Source organism: Equus caballus, chromosome 26 (assembly GCF_041296265.1).
Source record: "Equus caballus isolate H_3958 breed thoroughbred chromosome 26, TB-T2T, whole genome shotgun sequence".
Classification (NCBI taxonomy): domain Eukaryota; kingdom Metazoa; phylum Chordata; class Mammalia; order Perissodactyla; family Equidae; genus Equus; species Equus caballus.
The window spans coordinates 9,110,451-9,128,414 of record NC_091709.1 but is presented as its reverse complement, the minus strand read 5'-3'; the positions used below and the strand labels follow the sequence as shown (position 1 = coordinate 9,128,414).

At 35.6% G+C, this 17,964-nt stretch overlaps 1 protein-coding gene across 7 annotated transcripts in view; it reads left to right on the top strand.

Moving 5' to 3' along the window:
* Window positions 1-15,840, top strand: part of CSNK2A2IP (casein kinase 2 subunit alpha' interacting protein) — a 114,864-nt gene extending 99,024 nt beyond the window's left edge. For all 7 annotated transcript variants that reach the window (XM_070252139.1, XM_070252140.1, XM_070252141.1 and 4 more), the window contains one exon: window positions 12,679-15,840. In XM_070252139.1, coding sequence (XP_070108240.1) covers window positions 12,963-15,152 — 2,190 coding nt within the window. In that variant the 5' untranslated portion in view covers window positions 12,679-12,962 and the 3' untranslated portion in view covers window positions 15,153-15,840. The remainder of the gene's footprint in view (window positions 1-12,678) is intronic.
* Window positions 15,841-17,964: the final 2,124 nt, after the last annotated feature.

Sequence of the window (17,964 nt, the reverse complement as noted above, 5' to 3'; positions counted from 1 at the left end):
CTTCCATGCTTTTGTGCCTTTTCATGAGAAATGATCCTTCAAAAAATCCAACTCGTATGTCACTTCCTCTTTGAAGCCTTACTGGACTTCCCACCTGACGGAGAAGTTCACACATCTCATAAAACTGTGACTGTGAAGATGTGATGCATTCTTGTTTTGACCACAAACACACACACACACATTTCTGTTACTGGAGAGGAACGTGGAAAGAGCCTCAAAGCTTTTTCCTTGTGCTTTTATGCTGAACAAGTTGACGGTGCTTATAACTAACCAAACCAATCTTATCAGACACGACTTTCCATTTGCTTTGGTGTCGGGCATCTCATAGATTCGGTGTACTAACTTTGTTGGAACTCCTGTTTATGTTCTCACACATGTCACAAGTAAAAACTTTTAAAAAATATAAATCTTGGATAAAATGATCATACAGTGTGGATCTAAGCCAATCTCTTAGGGATGATGAATTTTTAAGGCAAATGACCTGGGGAAAATATCTGCAGCATTTGTGACAAAGGGTAGACATGAAAAACACATACTCGATAACAAAAAGATGAGAAAACTTAGTGAAACATAGTTAAATAAAATGACCAAGGACTTAACAAGTAGAGAAACAAGTTTAGCCAAAATTTAGTTGGCATTCAAGATATAAACATTAAAACAGGTGGTCATGGGGTGGAGGTCAGCCAAAGATAAATATTTAAAATATTCTAGAGCCAGAGTTTGCAAGATAGCTAAATGTTGTCTATTACTGATGGGAATATAATTTTTTTCTTTTTACAAATTTACTGGAGGAAAGTTTAGCAATATTGTTAAAGGTCTTAAAATACAAAATTTTATCCTAAAATTCTAATTTTGGAAAGTAATCTAAAAGAAGCAGAGATGTATAAAAATATTGGTTGGGATAATGCTCTTCAAAGCCTTGCTTTCAGATAATGATATTTGGAAAAGAGTGATGGACTATGGACATTGATTAAAACTATTATTTACGAAGAATATTTGATATCATGAGAAGGTCCATGTTATTTCACCAAACAAAAAAGAAAATGATTAGTATCTCATATTTATATAAAAATGAAGATGCATAGGAACACTGAAATAATATTCACACACAGTAACTTGGTGATGGGATTATGGGTGATTTTTATTTTCTTAAGCATATTCTTTTCTTTCTTTTCTAAATTTTCTACAGTAAATATATATTACATTTAGCACCAAAATATTTAAATGATTAATCACCCACATGTTTATTCTTTTCTTTGCTAGGACAAAAACAAATGAAATTTTATTTTAAGGGGATCTATTACCATACAGTTCTATTAGAAGATTTATTTAGTTGACTAAGTAGATGACCCAAAATAATGCATAATTAATTTGCTTTCTGAAAATTAAATTTAATTTTAAACATACAGAAAAAGAACAATGATGTTTGAAGTTAGCTGCTACAAACAAAATATTATGTGGGGTCAATTTACATATTTTCTGTATTTTCAATATTTTCTAGTGTCCCAGTAAAGTACATGGTGGAGGAGATTGCCTGAGAAATTGTTGAAAGGATAGGAAATAGTTTAATTGGGTAGGATAGAACCTGTCTTCTTGAGCATCAATCACAGCATTTGGATGTTCTCTCATACGAGACCCTGAGATCCTGGGTCATATAACTGAAGAAATCCTTGATTCCTACCCAAAGTGGAACAACGAAGTTGTGTTTGAAAATGCTCTTGACGCAGGATATCTATACCTGTATCTGTAGCCATATCTTTATATCTTTGTCCACATCTATATGTATAAGCCAATTAATGCTTATCATATGTAATCTCTAGACCCTAGTTAGCCAGTCACTGCCTATCAAGAGATAAGCCTGGAAGACTTAAATCCCATAATTTTTCCCAAAGTAAGTAGGGCATCCTTTCTGCTTGTGACATTTAGGTCATGATGTGTAATGCTGTAGTGTAGAATTCTGGGAAGGAGCCGAAAAGTGACTCCCTATTGGACCTAACATTTTGTGTAACAGTGAGCTTCTCTCCTCCGCTGACTCCCATCACACAGGCACCGTAAGCTCCAGCGTTCCCACTTGAAGGAGTTCTACAAGTAGGGAAACTGCAGTCTCTAAATCTAGAATCTTTGCAGCAGGCTTGCGATTTTGCCTGGCAAACCAAGTAACATGAAATGTTTTCTGATGTATAAGGTACCACTCACTACTTTAGAGGTGGGGGGAAATGAGCTGGATGAATGGCTGTTATGATTTGTTTACGATTTTGACAGAGGTATAAATAATTTTGTTTGGGCACATTTTTACAATAGTGGCATCTCTGCTCCTTTGACTGGTGGCTAGTATTCAGACATTGACAAACGGAATTTTCTAATAGTGCTCCCAAAAGACAATTTCCTTTTGTCTTTCCTTCCTTCATCATTTCTACTATATATGATAAATCAGGAAAAAAAAGGAACTATTTTTGTTTTTCTTTGTAGGACTTCTTTTGTTTTAACCTCCTGAATTATTTTCCTTTCAATTCTCCCTCAAAAAATGGACAACATCAAAAGTTTACCATTGCCCAGATGATCTTCCTGTCTCTGGACTGCGACGGATGCTATCACTGTTCCCTGTGGTTCTTCTTTTTTTTCTCTCTTAACAGTGTACTTGAGTGTTTCTCTATTCTAACAACAGCAACCAGACTCCCCTCCCTGATAGCCTTTTCCAACTGTACTTAGTCGAGTTCTTTAAAGTTAGCCTAACTATAATTGTTCCACTGCACACACATTACTCTTTTGGAACTGTCCTCTCAAATAAGTCAGTGAACTCAATGACTTGTCACCACTCTTGAAATCTCTTTATAAGTTGAGTTTATGGAATGTAACTTAAAAAATTACTTCCAGGAATTTTGTAAAATTTCCTTTCACATTTGTTTCTCTTATTGCTCCTGTACTGTGTCCTTCATGGATCCTCCTCCTCCTCCTCCCCACTCTGCCTTCCAAATGTAAGTTCCTCAGAGGTTCTCAAATATTAGGCTCTGCAATCTTCCCTTTTTTGATGCTTTCCATTTCAGTTCCTGAAGCCATCTTTAGTCTTCATTTCCAGAACACTTTCTTCTTTAGTTTGCTGCTTGTTGGTCTGTTTTGTTTTGTATCTGTACCTGGTTTACTACCATTTCTTTACATTTAGACCCCATATGCCCTAATACTCTTTATATTTTTACATCTATCATAATTGGATGTAAAATAGTTCATCAAATTGAATTCCTTATTCTTCCTCCTCCTGTGCCTTCAACATTCCAGAAAACTACTTTTTGTGGCCCCAAAGTGCTTTACTGGATGGACTGTTTTGGGATATTTCTGAAAAGGGATGATTGCAGTGGGATGCTGTGGGTGGGAGAAGCTGAATGCTAACAATTTGTGTGGATCCACACCATCCCACGACCCCACTCTTGGCCTGTACTCTCCAGTCTCTCCCATGTTGTGGACCAGGTTTAGGTTTACTGCACCCCATACCCTTGTCATGGAGAGGGGGCAGGTATGACATTTTATTCTGTTAATATGGAAGGTTGATGTTTTAAAGTTGTTTCAGAGGAAATTTTCCTGAAATTAAAACAAAAAACTCCATACAGAAGCATGAAAATTGGAGGATTTTACAGAGCATATTATTCTGTAGCCTTGTTGAACATATCTAAAGAGCAGCTAAACAAGGCTGACTCAGCTCTCCACACACCAGCCTATGGTTTTCTAACTTGTCTAGGAGATGAGAACAGAGGATAGGCAATGTTGAATACAGCTGCATGGTGAGGCTGCTTGACTTGTGGATGAATTTCAGCAGAACTAATGGGTAGTGTTGCTTCAAGTCCACTTTACCAACAGGTCCCTACATTTGGGTGACAACCTTATTGTGGGTGAAAAATGGAAGAATTTTTTCAGAGCTCTCATTTCAAATAAAGAATTGTAGAGCTCTTTCTGGGAATGGTAGCCCAGGAATTACATTTATTTTTCTGTGTATTAGAACATAGTTCTCTCAAGAGTACTTTTCCTCACAGGGAATGAAAGGAGCACATAGCCTGCAAGATTGCCAGAATGAAAGTATCTCAAGTTCCTGTTCCTAAGAATCATTGAAGTAGCCAGATTTTTAGTTTTCATGAAATTTCTCTTGGTGAGAGGCACTTTTACAACCAGAAATATGCATAAATTAGTGCCCAGGTGTGTGCACGTATCATAGAATGGGTTCAGAGAAGGTAGCTTTGAGGTATAAATCAAAGAGATAATCTCCTGGGTTTATATTTGGGAAAAGACGAGCGCTGAATGTTGCAGCTGGACAAGGCAGAAACGTCAGGTACTCATGTCAAGTACTCGTATCAGGCTAGAGATAAGCGTCGGAATACAGAGGTTTCTTCTGAAGTCTTCTGTACACCTGAGCCAGAGCATCTCATGCAGTTGCTTCCTAGGAGACAATTATCCTCTTAGAGTGATCAATCCTCACTCTGAGTTTGGTGCAGTAAGAACTGATTTCCGAGAAATTCTCCAAATTCAAATCTCTTGAATTGCAAGAATATTAGCATAGGTCCAATGATATTTTAAATGTGAGAATTTGGCAGGTGGGAGTATGTTTGATTTAAACAAACCATTGAACAGGTTAAAACAAACAATGCAAGTTACTCCATGCTAAAATAAAAAGAAAAATAGATATTGCATATTCTGAGTATTAACTCAAGTAGAAATTGTTAGAAAATTGATCTATATATACCATGAGAATATTGAATATTTATAAATGCTAAACTAATCTTCACCAATTTTTAAGGCATCTATGCATTATTTATGTTTTTATTGTATGTGTTCCTGGAAGCCTACATCTTTGATTTCTTTTGAACTCCAAGCATGTACCTATTTCTCTTTCACTGGTTTACTGAGAACACAAAGCATTTGCCTCGTGGTACTCTCTTTGTTTAAAAGTCCTTACATTTGAATTATTAAATGAGATTGGCTTGTGGGACTGTCTGTTTTATATCAGTTCTTTTGTCTATCAATTTGTGAGCATCTGGCTCCCAAACACTCAATTGCAGATGGGATTCCTGAGATTAATAGTGGTAGTATTTCATTATATAGAATTACTGCTATTTGTTGATCCATCCACTTGCTGATGGACATAGGGTTGTTTCCAGTTTATACTATTAAACGAAAGCTGTAATGAACATATTTCTATGAGCTTTTGAAAGGGTGTATGCTTTCTTTTTTCTTGGGTAAAGACTAAGAGTGGAATGGCTGGATCATATGATACATATATATTTAGGTTTTTAACAAATGGTCAACTTTTTCCCAAACTTCTTGTGCTATTACATCTTCCAACCAGCAGTGTTTGAGAGTTCCATTTTGTCCATATCCTTGTCAAAACTTAATATGGTCAACTTAAAAAAATTTAGCCATTCTAATATATATTTAGTTGTATCTCATGGTTTCAATTTGCATTTCCTAACGACTAATGATGTTGAGTATATTTTCATGGGCTTATTTTCTATTCACTTATTATCTTTGGAATGCTGTCTAAATATTTTTCCCATATTTTATTGGATCATTTGCTTTCTTATTGAGTTTTGAGAGCTGTCTTAATAACAAGATGTAAGATTTGTGCTTTAAAAATATTTTCCATGAGTTTCTGATTTGTCTTTTCATTTTCTTAACAGTGTATTATGAAGAGCAGAAGTTTCTTTGTTTGTTTGTTTTTGTGTTTTTTTGCGGGGAAATATTTGCCCTTAGCTAACATCTGTTGCCAATCTTCTTTTTCCTCCCCAAAGCCCCAGTATATGGCTGTATATCCTAGTTGTACATTATTCTAGTTCTTCTATACGAGTCGCCACCACAGCATGGCAACTGCCAGATAGGTGGTGTGCTTTTGCAACCAGGAAGTGAACCCCGGCTGCCAGAGCAGTGAGCACCCAACTTTAACCACTAGGCAATCAGGACTGGCTCGAGCAGATGTTTTTAGTTTGGGAAAAGTTGACTTCATTCATTTCTTATTTTATTGATTGTGCTTTTGGTGTCACTTCTAAAGATCTATGCCCAATCCAAAGTCACAAAGATTTCTTCCTACATTTTCTTTCAGAACCTTTATAGTTTTAGGTTTTATGTTAGATCTATGACCCCACTATGAATTTATTTTTGTATATAATTTGAGGTATGGAACAAACTTCATTTGTTTTTTTGCACGTGTATATCCAATTATTAAAGAACCATTTGAAAGGATTATTCTCCACTAAATTGCCTTTGCACTTTTTATAAAAATCAGCTATCTATATATGTGTGGGTCTATTTCAGAACTTCTTATTCTGTTCATTTTATCTATTTGTCTACCTTTATTCCAATACCAGACTGTTTTGACTATTGCTGCTTTTTAATGTCTTGAAATCAGTAATGTTGGTCTTCCAACTTTCTTCTTTTTCAGAGTTGTCTTGTCTGTTCTAGCTCCTTTACATTCCAGCTCTTCAGCAGCTTTTCCTAATGTTAACATCTTATATAGCACTGGCACATTTATCAAAACAAAGAAATTAGCATTGGTACAATACTATTAGTTGAACTATAGATTTTAGTAGAATTTCACCAGGTTTTCCATTAATGCCTTTTTATTGATCCAGGATCCAGTCCAGGATACAACATTGTCTTTAGTCATTATGTTTAGATTTCTCCAGTCTGTGACAGTTTCTCTGTCTTTCCATGTTTTTTTGTCACTTTGATACCTTTGAAGAGTACTGGTGAAGTATTTTGTAGAATTTTCTTCAGTTTGGGCTTCTCTGGTGTTTTCTCATGATAAGATTGGGTTCACGGATTTTGGGGAAGTGTACTATCCTTTTTATATATTGTTGGATTTGACTTGCTAAAATTTTGTATGGAATTTTTGCATCTATGTGAGGAATATTGTCCTATAGTTATTTTTAAAAAAATATAATAATGTTTTTGTTTGAATCTGGTATCAGAGCAATGGTTGATTTATGGGACAAATTAGGAAGAAATTTTTCCATCTTTAATTTTCTGGAAGAGAGTATGCAGAATTGCAGAATTCTTCCTTAAATGTTTGGTGGAATGAACCAGTCAAGCCATCAGGGTCTGGTGCTCTCTTTGTGGGAAGGTTTTAAACTCAAATTTACTTTATTTAATAGGAATAGGGATCTTCAAGTTTACTATTTATTTCTCGAGTGAGCTTTGGCAATTTTCACTACAAGAAATATGGAAATACAATGTATAAAGCTGTGTGGGTGCTGACAAAGCAGAATTTAGGAGGGGAAGACATCTGCAGCATTAAATGACTATGTCAGAATAGAAGTAGTTCTCAAATCAATATTAGCTTGCTTCTTAAGCAAGTAGAATCATGGGAACACATTAAACTAAAATTAAGTAGAAGGAAGAAAATAACAGAGGTTAGAAGAGGAATCAATAAGATAGGTACCAGAAAAGCAAAGATACCAAAAGCTGGTTCTTTGAGATCAATGAAATTGAAAACATTTAACCAGCCATAACAGAAAAAAAGAAAAGACATAAATGACAAACATCAGGAATGAGAGCACTGACATTACTACAGACTCTACAGATATTAAAAAGGATAATAAGATAATACTGTAAATAATATTCTACCAACATATTAGACAACTCAGGCGAAAGGGACATATTTTCAAGTGCACATGGAGCATTCACCAAATGTTTTGGAGTGGAATGTCCTGTGAACATCAATTGGGTCAAGTTAGCTGATAGTATTTCTCAAATCTTATATATCTTTACTGATTTTCTGCATGTTTCTACCCATTAATAAAAAAGTTATTGCTATTTCCAATTATAATTTTCTATTTGTTAGAAATGTGTTTTAAAAAGGGAGTAGAAGGAAGGGGCAAAGAATATCTGTGAACTGAAAAGGGAAATGAAAGATCCAAAAGAACTAGACATACAAACTGCCGCCTTTCTTTAATTACTAGGCATTTGTATTTCTTTTGTACAAAATTTTTCAATAATTGCTAATTTTTGTAATTGGATGTTTGTGTTTTTATTGAATTGTTAGAGCCTAACAATTCAATTATACCTAAAGTATCTATGGTCATATATATCCTGTTAAATGTTGGTATTTAAGAAAATTCTTGATCCATATGTATTGACTAAGTAAAGATTGACTTAACTGAACTTTCTGAATTTTAATACATTATAGATTCTATTAGGTTTTCTATATTCTAAATTGGGTTTTGAATCATATAGTAAACATACAGAGATCACTTAATTTCTGCCTTTTCAACAGTTATGCACTTTTTTTCTGTTTCCTTTTTTGGTACATTGGCCAGATCTTCCCAAACAACATTAAATTGTAGTAACGGTAGTTGATATGCTTGTCCACTGTCAGTCTATACTGGGAGTAGCCCATATTTTAATACCAACTGAATTATTTTATTTTGCTTTCGGATACATGTTTATTTTCATTAAATAAATAGCTTTGTCTTAGTAATTTAGTGATTTTTATGAGGAATGGAGGTTGGATTTTATAAAATGACTTTTTTGAGCATCCATTAAAATTTTTTTGTAAATTATGAGCATGACAAATTGTAATGTTTCCTAATAATAAATAACCATCACATTGTTTGAATAAGATCAAGTTTGTGACTTGATTATTACATTATTGTGATGTTAATTGTTTTATTTTATTTAGAATTTTGCATATGGTATAAATGATATCACTTTATTATTTTCCTTTTGATTTTGAACTATTTTGTCATGTTTTAATGTCGAATTATGTAAAACAGTTTCACAGAACAAATTCAGAATATTTCTATATTTATCATATTATCAAAATGTTCATATAATATTATAAATTTCTCTTCATTGAAAGTTTGACTATAAAAAGCTCACAGTTTAACTGTAAAAAGAACTTTGGCAAAGACTATTTTGTGAGTCAATTCTTTCATAAGTGGTATTCATTTTTTTCCATGGTTAGAGCTTCATTCAAATTTCCACCACTTCTTTGCTTATCTTTAATATTTATGTGCATATAAATAGCAAAACATATTCTTTGAAATGACAATGTCATTTGCTGAAAGTCTGAAAGTAAAAAAGTTCAGAAATGTTATTTTTCTCTGGTTTTTGTCTTAAATAGATTCTTGTTGGTTCCATTTGTTTTGAATTCCTTTATTCCTCTCCATATGATGGCAGGATTTCACAGTGCATTCTTCTCTTTTTGTTCTTCTTTTTGGTTTTCATTGCATCTGTGTGCCAGAACTTGGTTCATCCTTTAATGTTTCACTTCTCAGTGTGATTTTGTGTCAGACGTGTCTTTTCAAATTAGCATCAAGTTATGCATTTTTAAACTTTCTGTTGAACTTAGGAAACAGAAAAATACACATAGCATAAGTGTTAGAGCTCAATTATCACAAAGTGAATTCACCCATAGTCATCATCCAGGTTGAGAAACAGAACATTATCACCATCCTCAAAGCTTTGTGCTCCCTCCTAATCTCTACTCTGCAAACGTATTACTAGCTTGACTATTAACACCATAGTAAGTATGAACTTATTTTGTACTTGCATACATAAAAGTTTGAAGCATTTTTGTAATATGATTCTTTTCATTCATCATTTTATATGTGAGATTCATCTATGTATTTGCATGTTCCTAGGTTTTCTGTTTACTTTCATTGTTTTTTGGTATTTTATTGAATGAATATATCACAATTTATTTATATATCTGCTTTTGATTATCAGTTAATTCTACTTTGGAGCTATTATGAATAATGCTCCAATGTACATCCTAGTACATGTATTTCAATGCAAATATTTATGCATTGAATGCCTGTTGGAATGTACCTAGGAGTGGAATATAATATATATATGTGTATATATGTATTATATTGACTAGTATATCATATACACTTGTATTATATATGTGTATTATCATATATCACATATATTTATTATATATGATATATGTATATATGCATTACGTATATGTATTATATATGTTATATGTATATATGTATTACATATATGTATTATATATGTGATATGCTAATTAATCTGCATAATCACCAGTCCTTGGCTTTGTCAGTTTTCACTTTATTTTAGCCACATTCTGACAACGTGTAGTAGCATCTCTCTGTAGTTTAAATATACACTTCACCAGTTTCTAATGAGGCTGCCTTTTTTCATATGCGCACTAGCATTTGGATATCCTCATTTGTGAAGCGCTTGTTCACGTATTTTGCCCACCATTCTAATTACATTATTTGTCTTTTTCTTAGCAACATGCAGACGTTATCATGGATATGAGTCTTTTTTAAGATATGTGTATTATAAGTATTTTTTCACATTCTTTGATTTGCCTTTACACTTTCTAAATATTTCTTTTTCCTGATTGGGAGTTCTTGATTGCAATTTACCAATTTTTAATGGGTAAATTTTATGGTCCATTTAAGAAATCTTTGCTTACCTCCAGGTCACGGAGTTATTTTATATTACCATTGAGAAGCTTGTTAGGGTGCCACACAATATACAGAGGGGCGTACTGTTCCCTCCACTCTTTAAAACATTGGACTTTGTCAAATCACACCACACAAAATCTAACTACAAAAAGTAACTTCAGTGTCTACTACGCATGCAGACATAAGCAAAATGAAGGAAATGCCTGGATGAGCAGCATCTGTATCTCCCCAGCAAGAGTTTGCTCTTGGATGTCTGGCAGAGGAGAAGGAAGAGAGTGAGTGAATTTGTGTGGGCAAGATACATAGACGATAATATAATAATACATTAATCTAGATGAGATGCCCCTATATCATAATCTGAAATCATGGAATTGAGGAGAAAAAGGTGAATTAAGATATGGAAGAGGTAAAATCAACAAGTCTTGGTGTTGAAATAGTTTTGGAAGGTGAAGCTGTCCCAGATGATTTCAGAGATTCTGAGGTAGATGAGTAGGTTTTAGGAACCAAGATAGAAGAAGAAGAAAAGGAAGATTTCTCTGGAAACAGAAATAACTTTATCGAGTTTTGCATGTTTTGTGTTTGAATTGTCTTTGGGACTTTTGGATAGAGAAGTCTGATGACTATCTGGAAATCTAATTTTGAATCTAAAGAGAAAACCAGGACTAAAGACAAAAGATTGGGAAGCTATTGGCTTGTAAATAATGTTGTTGATACTTGGAGAATTTCAGAAAAAATGACTCAGGACTTGAAAACCAGTGAATTAAGATACCAATAACATATATTTTAAAATAAGTGTAAAGAAGATTCAATATGTGAAAAGAGACCTTGACATAAGAGAAAACATTCTAACAGTAACAGAAGCGATAGTAAATTAATTGAGTATTTGGCTTGTATGATGAATAATTATGCCTATCAGGAATTGGGTTGGTAAGTCATGGAAGTGTAGAAAGAATCATGAAACCAAATTCTGACAGTTCTCATTCTTCAAGGTCCTTAAGGCCAACGATTTACTTGACTAATCCCAGGGTCTGTTGCAATCACTTTGTTTGTTTTGTCATATCATGTGTCTTAGCCTTAAAATCTGAAAAATAAACTCTTGACCATGAAAAATGCACTAAAATAGTGTCATGTTAAACTATTAGTTGCATTTAAGAAGCGGACTATCCATCTTTCCTGAGTGGTGAATGCTTGCATCACTCTTGGCCCACTACAAGGTTCTGGTTTTTGTGAAGTTTCTGTAGTTCATTTATAAATCCTAAACATAACTGATACGATTACTTAGGAATAGAATGAAAATAGGAGAGAACTGGTTATATAATTCTTAGAACTACATTGAGGTGAGAGCAAAACAAAAGACTTCAGTGAAGACTTGGAGAGAAATAGGAGAATGAATGGAGAGAATCAGAGTAGAGAGAAATAATGGGCATGCATGAAGACGGTAGTTTTAAAAGGTAGTAGTAGTCGGCAGTTTCAAAAGCTGCAATGGTGACAAGAACAAGACTGAAAGCATGCAGTAGACTTTCAACTAGAATTATAGACTTTTGGAAGTAAGCTAAAGGTGATACTGATGCGTAATTCAATCTGAATTGAAAACCAATACATCAGAAGAATTTCCATTTCATTTATCTCTGAGATTCTCTTATTTCATGCAACAAACCTATCACAGAATTATTATTTTTTTTTTTACTGAAGTAATCATTAGAAGAGTATGAGAAATAGCTATTACCTTTTATTGAGCATCTTTTATATCCTGGGCACCATTACACATTTTATATATATTATCTTTTTTAGTCTTTCACTCAATGAGTTAGAGATTATATATATCTACTTTACAGATGGGCAGCTGGGGCTTAGAAAGTTTAATTCAAAAGTTACATACAGGGGGCCTGCCCCATGGCTGAATGGTTAAGTTCACGTGCTCCGCTTTGGCGACCTGGGGTTTCACCGGTTTGGATCCTGGGTGTGGACATGGCACTGCTCATCAAACCTTGCTGAGGCAGTGTCCCACATAGCACAACCAGAAGGACCTACAACTAGAGTACACAACTATGTACTGGGGGGCTTTGGGGAGAAGAATAAGAAGAAAAAAAAAAAGTCTCACAACAAGAATAAAACTATTTAAAAAAAAGGTCACATACAGAGTAAGTGGCTGAGATTTAACATAAAGCCTGTGCTCTAGTCATACAACAAATTGTCTGAGAAAACTAATATCCCTATCGTGATCTCTTCTGAACTCTCTTCACTATTTTGTTAACAGGCGTTATTTCTTCAAGAGAGAAAACTCTAGGAAACTAAAGAGAAGAGAGAAGAGAATCTCAAATGGTGACGGTTTTTTTCAACCTCATCTACACCTCAATTTTAAGACATTTTATAATATTTAAGAATTAGCAGAGAGGTTACAAGATAGAAATTAGAAACTACCAAAGACTGTTCATTTAAAAGTATCTATTGTCCATGAAATCCAGCTGAAAGGCTCTATCAGTTACTAAAACATCCCTGGAAGCCAACTGCTTTCAAAAAGACCTCTACCACTAGCCTAAGATGGTGCCACTAGCATATTATGATCAACCCTTTGTGCCATTAGCACACTCTTACCAACTGGCCACAACCAACTCATTAACACCTCAATGTACGGGTGAAAAACTAAATCAACCCAATGACCAATCTGTGGTCAGAGTTCAATCTCATAATGATAACCCTGCAGCTCCTCCACTAAACTCCAACCAGAAGGTGCAGAGATCCTCAATATTGCCCTCTGCCAAGTCTCAGGACACAATTTCACCGGGCTTCTACAACAGGGTTTTAAAATCACCATTGCCCCACTCCGAACGTCAGGCCACACCTTCATTAAACCTCCCCTGGAGAACTTCATTGCGGCCTAATCAGAGAACCCTGAACTCACCTTTTTTTCATCCCAAACCTCAGACGACATCTTCGCTTGACCTTAAGAAGACATCGACATCACTGGAGCCCAGTCAAACAGCCTTGAGATCACAATTACCCTTCCCCAAAACTTGGAAAACATCTTCCCCAGACCTTTGCTGGACGTCACCTTCACTGAAGTCTAATCAAAGAGTCTCCAGTTCATCATTATCCCCCTTCAAATATCAAGAAACACCTTCCCTAGACAACCTGTGGACATCACCTTCTTTGGGACCCAATCAAAGAGCCCTTAACTCAACATTACCTCACACTAAGACTGAGAAAACATTTCCATTGAACAGTCTTTGGACATCTTTATTAGAGCACAACCAAAGATCTTTGAGCTCACCATCACTGAACTCGATACCTCAAACAAACGATGTGCTTCACTCATCACCTTCAATGGAGCCCAGTCAAATGGCTCTGAGCTCACAGTTACCTGACTCCAGACCTCGGACAATACCTATATTGAGCTCTAATTCCAGTATTCTGAGCTTATCATTGTCTAATTCAAAATCGAAGCTGTCACCTTTACCACATTCTGTCCACCAGACTCAGAGTTTGCCACTGTTCCGGCCCAAACCTCAGACGATGCTTACACTTGATCGTGACGTCAGGACTCTGAGCTCACCAATTTGTCACTCCAAGTTTCAGAACACCATTTCACCAAATGACAAATACAGAGCCACAGGTTTATCTTCTCCTTATCCCAAACTGAACGTCTCAGGTCGATCCTTATCAAGCTCCACACACCGCATCAGGAACAAAGCTGCTTCAACACTGGGCTCCAGACTCCTGAGTAAGAGCAGTTTTGATTTTCGTGCAAAGACAGAACCAAATAAAGAAATTCCATGGACTTTAGATTATATTTATCCCTGCATTGTTAAAGGTGGAACTATCCCTGATGATGTTCTCAATAAAATTGTCAATTCTCTCTCCAAGAACAGGATCCAGAGGGATCTCTCTAGGCAGATTCTCTTTCGAAGGATGAGGGGAAGGCCCAATCCTCATCCTGGTCCCCGCCTGTCATCAAGCTATGTGGTTTGTTTAGCTTGTGCTTCCTGCATAAAATCTCAGTGTAACCATCTTACAGGAAGGAAAGATCCTCGTAGTGCAACACTGTTTGTCATACCAACACCTGAGCCTAGTTCTGAGGGGAAAATAAAGGTGAAGTTAGTTCTTATCCTTTGCCTACCACAGACTTCTTTCTCATCTTGTCTCCCATGCCCTGTGAAAGAAAATCAGCCAGAAGAAAGCTCTGAAGACAACTTTGAAGAAGTGGAGAAGATATCACAATTTTCCCCTCCATCTGAACCTGATATTACCCAGGGGTTAAATATGAAGACAACACGGCTGACAGTAGCCCGTGAAAACAAAGTTGTAAGCCAACAGCCCCAAGCTGTTGACTGGCTGCTTTATGTTAAGAAAAGTAGCAATTCTCTGCCAAAGCCCCTGCTCTCAGCCTCTTCCTCCTCCACATCCTCCTCCTCATCCTCCTCTTGTTCATCTTCTTTTTCCTCCTCTTCCACTTCACCTCATCCTTCCAAAGAGTCTACCACATCTACCCTCTCAGGTTGTGTGTTCACTAAGGTACTTGGTGATCACAAGTTGCCTCCAGGGGTTTCCTGGCTTGAGTTTATATGTAGTAAAAATCACCAGCCACTTCCTGGAAAACCACATCCAAGTCAATCACCACCTCCCCAAATAAGGCCTGTGAGGAGTAGCACCCCAGGAAAAGGGCCAAAGGGGTCAAAGATACTGTTCAAACTTTTCCAGACAAAGTCTCAAAATGAGAAAAGTCTTGATTAAATTAACTTTTTTTAAAAAGAGATTGACCTCTTAGTTCTTTGAAACTAGAGTTTGATTTCCTGTTATACTTATTATAATTCTTAGTAATAATTGTGTGACTCTATTTTAGCTGATGAAGCACCTAGTTAAGGGGAACTATTACTCCTAAGTCTATTTTCTAGATAAATAATAGACCACGATCTCCTAGGAGCCAAAACTGACTCCTATGTTTTTAACCAAAAGCCTGGCTTATAGTAGCCCTATATAATCATTATTAGATAAATTAATCGTAACCGACCATAGACCAGAAATACTTCATCTGTCTTGCCCTGAACAGTATCTAGCTCATTGTTATTCTCTTTCCTCATAAGACATGATAATGACAGTATCCTTAAGCCAATTTATGCTAATCTATTTCCCTATCTCCAAAGAAAATTCAGATCATGTTCAACAGGTAGGAATAGATAGAGAGAGGATTCTCTTCAGTTATGTGTTCCTAGGGAAAATTCTTCTGTGCTAAGATCTCACACTCTGAAGTACAATGATTTATTCAACCTTAGTTAACAAATCTCAGGACAGAATAACTAACTGGTACAGATAACCCTACCACATGCTGACTGTGACAATAGTTAAATTATGGTCTCTAAAGTCACCTGTTCATTACTTCTATCTGTACAGCCAAAATGGGTTAATAAAAATGTTTAAAGAATGTTTTTGTTTCACTGGGTCTACTGGTAATGGGCAAGGAAGGGAGTTGTCTTACCTGCTCACCTTAAGGGATCATCTCTATCCCCTGGGGCTAGAATTAGTGTCTCTTGCACACACCGTTGACTCAGAGTTCTGCCTCTCCACCCCACATCTTTCTGATCACCAGACTGCATGCTGGACAGTTCCAAATGGAACATTGCATAGGCATCTCACACTCACATGGCCACACCAGAATTTATCATCTTTACATTTACAATTTGCATCTTTAAGTTTATAATCCTTTGCACCCTGTGTTCCTTATTTCAGTAGATGTACTACCATCCATCATAGAATCATGTTTGATTACTTTTTCCATTTCCTGCCCCTCTCCAAGCCCATGAGTTCTATGGCCTTATTATCTCTAGAATCCAGCCTTTTTCTCCAACCAGATTGTCACTATTCTAGTTGTGGTCACAGCCATTTGTCACCTGGATTACTGCAATAACTCCTAAACATGCACTCTGACTTTGGAATGCATTTCTGAGACACAAATTTGATAATGCCACTCTACTGCTTATAATCCTTTCATCATAGCTCATTGTTTTTTTGGGAAAGTCTAAATTCCTTTTATGATTGCACTATAATAACCTCTCAAGACTGATTTCTTATTCTTCTCCAGTATCTTATGGGTGCCTCAGCCACACCAATTTCTTTACCATGCATAGAATGTACCAAGGCCTCTCTTACTTTCTACACTTTAAATCAACAATTCTGCTATCCAGAAGGATCTTCCCATCTGTACATTTTTATCCTACAAGGCTCTGTTTTATCTTGACATCTTCTGGGAAGCATTTTCCTGATCCATTTACAGAGGTTTTAGTTGGCCTTTTTATTACCATGAAACCCTGTGTTCACTCTTTGTACTGCTCTTAACCACATTATAAAGCAATCATTTTTTGTCTGTCTTCACTAACTAGACTGAAAACTCCTTGTTCAACATTTTATTTTTATTTGATACCTAGTCCTTAGAGTAGAGTATACGTCCTAAAATATGTGTTGATATTGAGTTAATGCTATTGAAGCTCTTCATCTTTTTTAATTCTCTGAAATAAGTAACGTTTCATCAGTCTGCTTCTTTCCCATAAGATTAATATTGAATTGCTCTTCGTACCGTTTTGGGTGAGAACATATATCAAAATGTTACTGATGACAGCAGTTATCCTTGTCTTATTTCTTATGTTAAATGTGTTTCGTTGTAGTATTTCAGTATTAAATATGGTGTTGGCTGGTGTACAGCTGATCAGTGAAGATGAGGAAGAACAGGTATGCGATAATGTGTTCACAGCTTTCTCGAACCTCTTTAGGAAACCCTTCACGTGTGCTTCATTCATCTTGAACTTCTCTTTTGGTGACACACATCACTTTTGTATTTGCTTGTTTAATATGTTCTCTGCTAGACTAAACGTCCTGAGTGAAGGTCCTGTTTCTGTCTTGTTTACTAACTCCTCAGGACCTAGCGGAACCTGGCACACACTAAGTAATCAATAAATATTTATGGAATGAAATTAAACTGAGGAGTTCAATGATTTTTATTTATTGATGTAATTTATGTTTAATTTTCCACCTTTAGGTTGTTTCCTAAACTTTATGTCTCATTCTAGTTTCACCTTTTTCCTTTACTTTTTGTACTTTGATATAATTGTTTTAAACTTCTCTATTGTATTGACAGTTATTTATCCTGTTCTCAATTATAACTGTGTCCACTTTCAAGATTTTTTCAAAAAGATTCTTTAACCAGTATTTTCTAATTTGGAAATAAAACTGCCTGAAACTTAGGGGAAAAAATGCCTTAGCAACAAATATCTAACTCTCTCTGCCAGCCTCTGTTGAGATACAATAGAATTTCAAAGTAGAGAGCAACATGTGTCATGCCAGAAAAACCAAGAAGTTTCTGCCAGATCTTGTCCAGATGAGATCATATTTAAGAAGGGCGTAAGGGCACAAAATTTGCTATATTTAAAGAAAGAGTTCATCTGAAAAGAAGTAGAAGAAGATATTAATTGCATCTCATTAATGCCTTTTCCTTAATGGAAAAGGCTGGACCTGGGAACAGACTATATAACATTTGAGAGTTAGAAAGTGGATC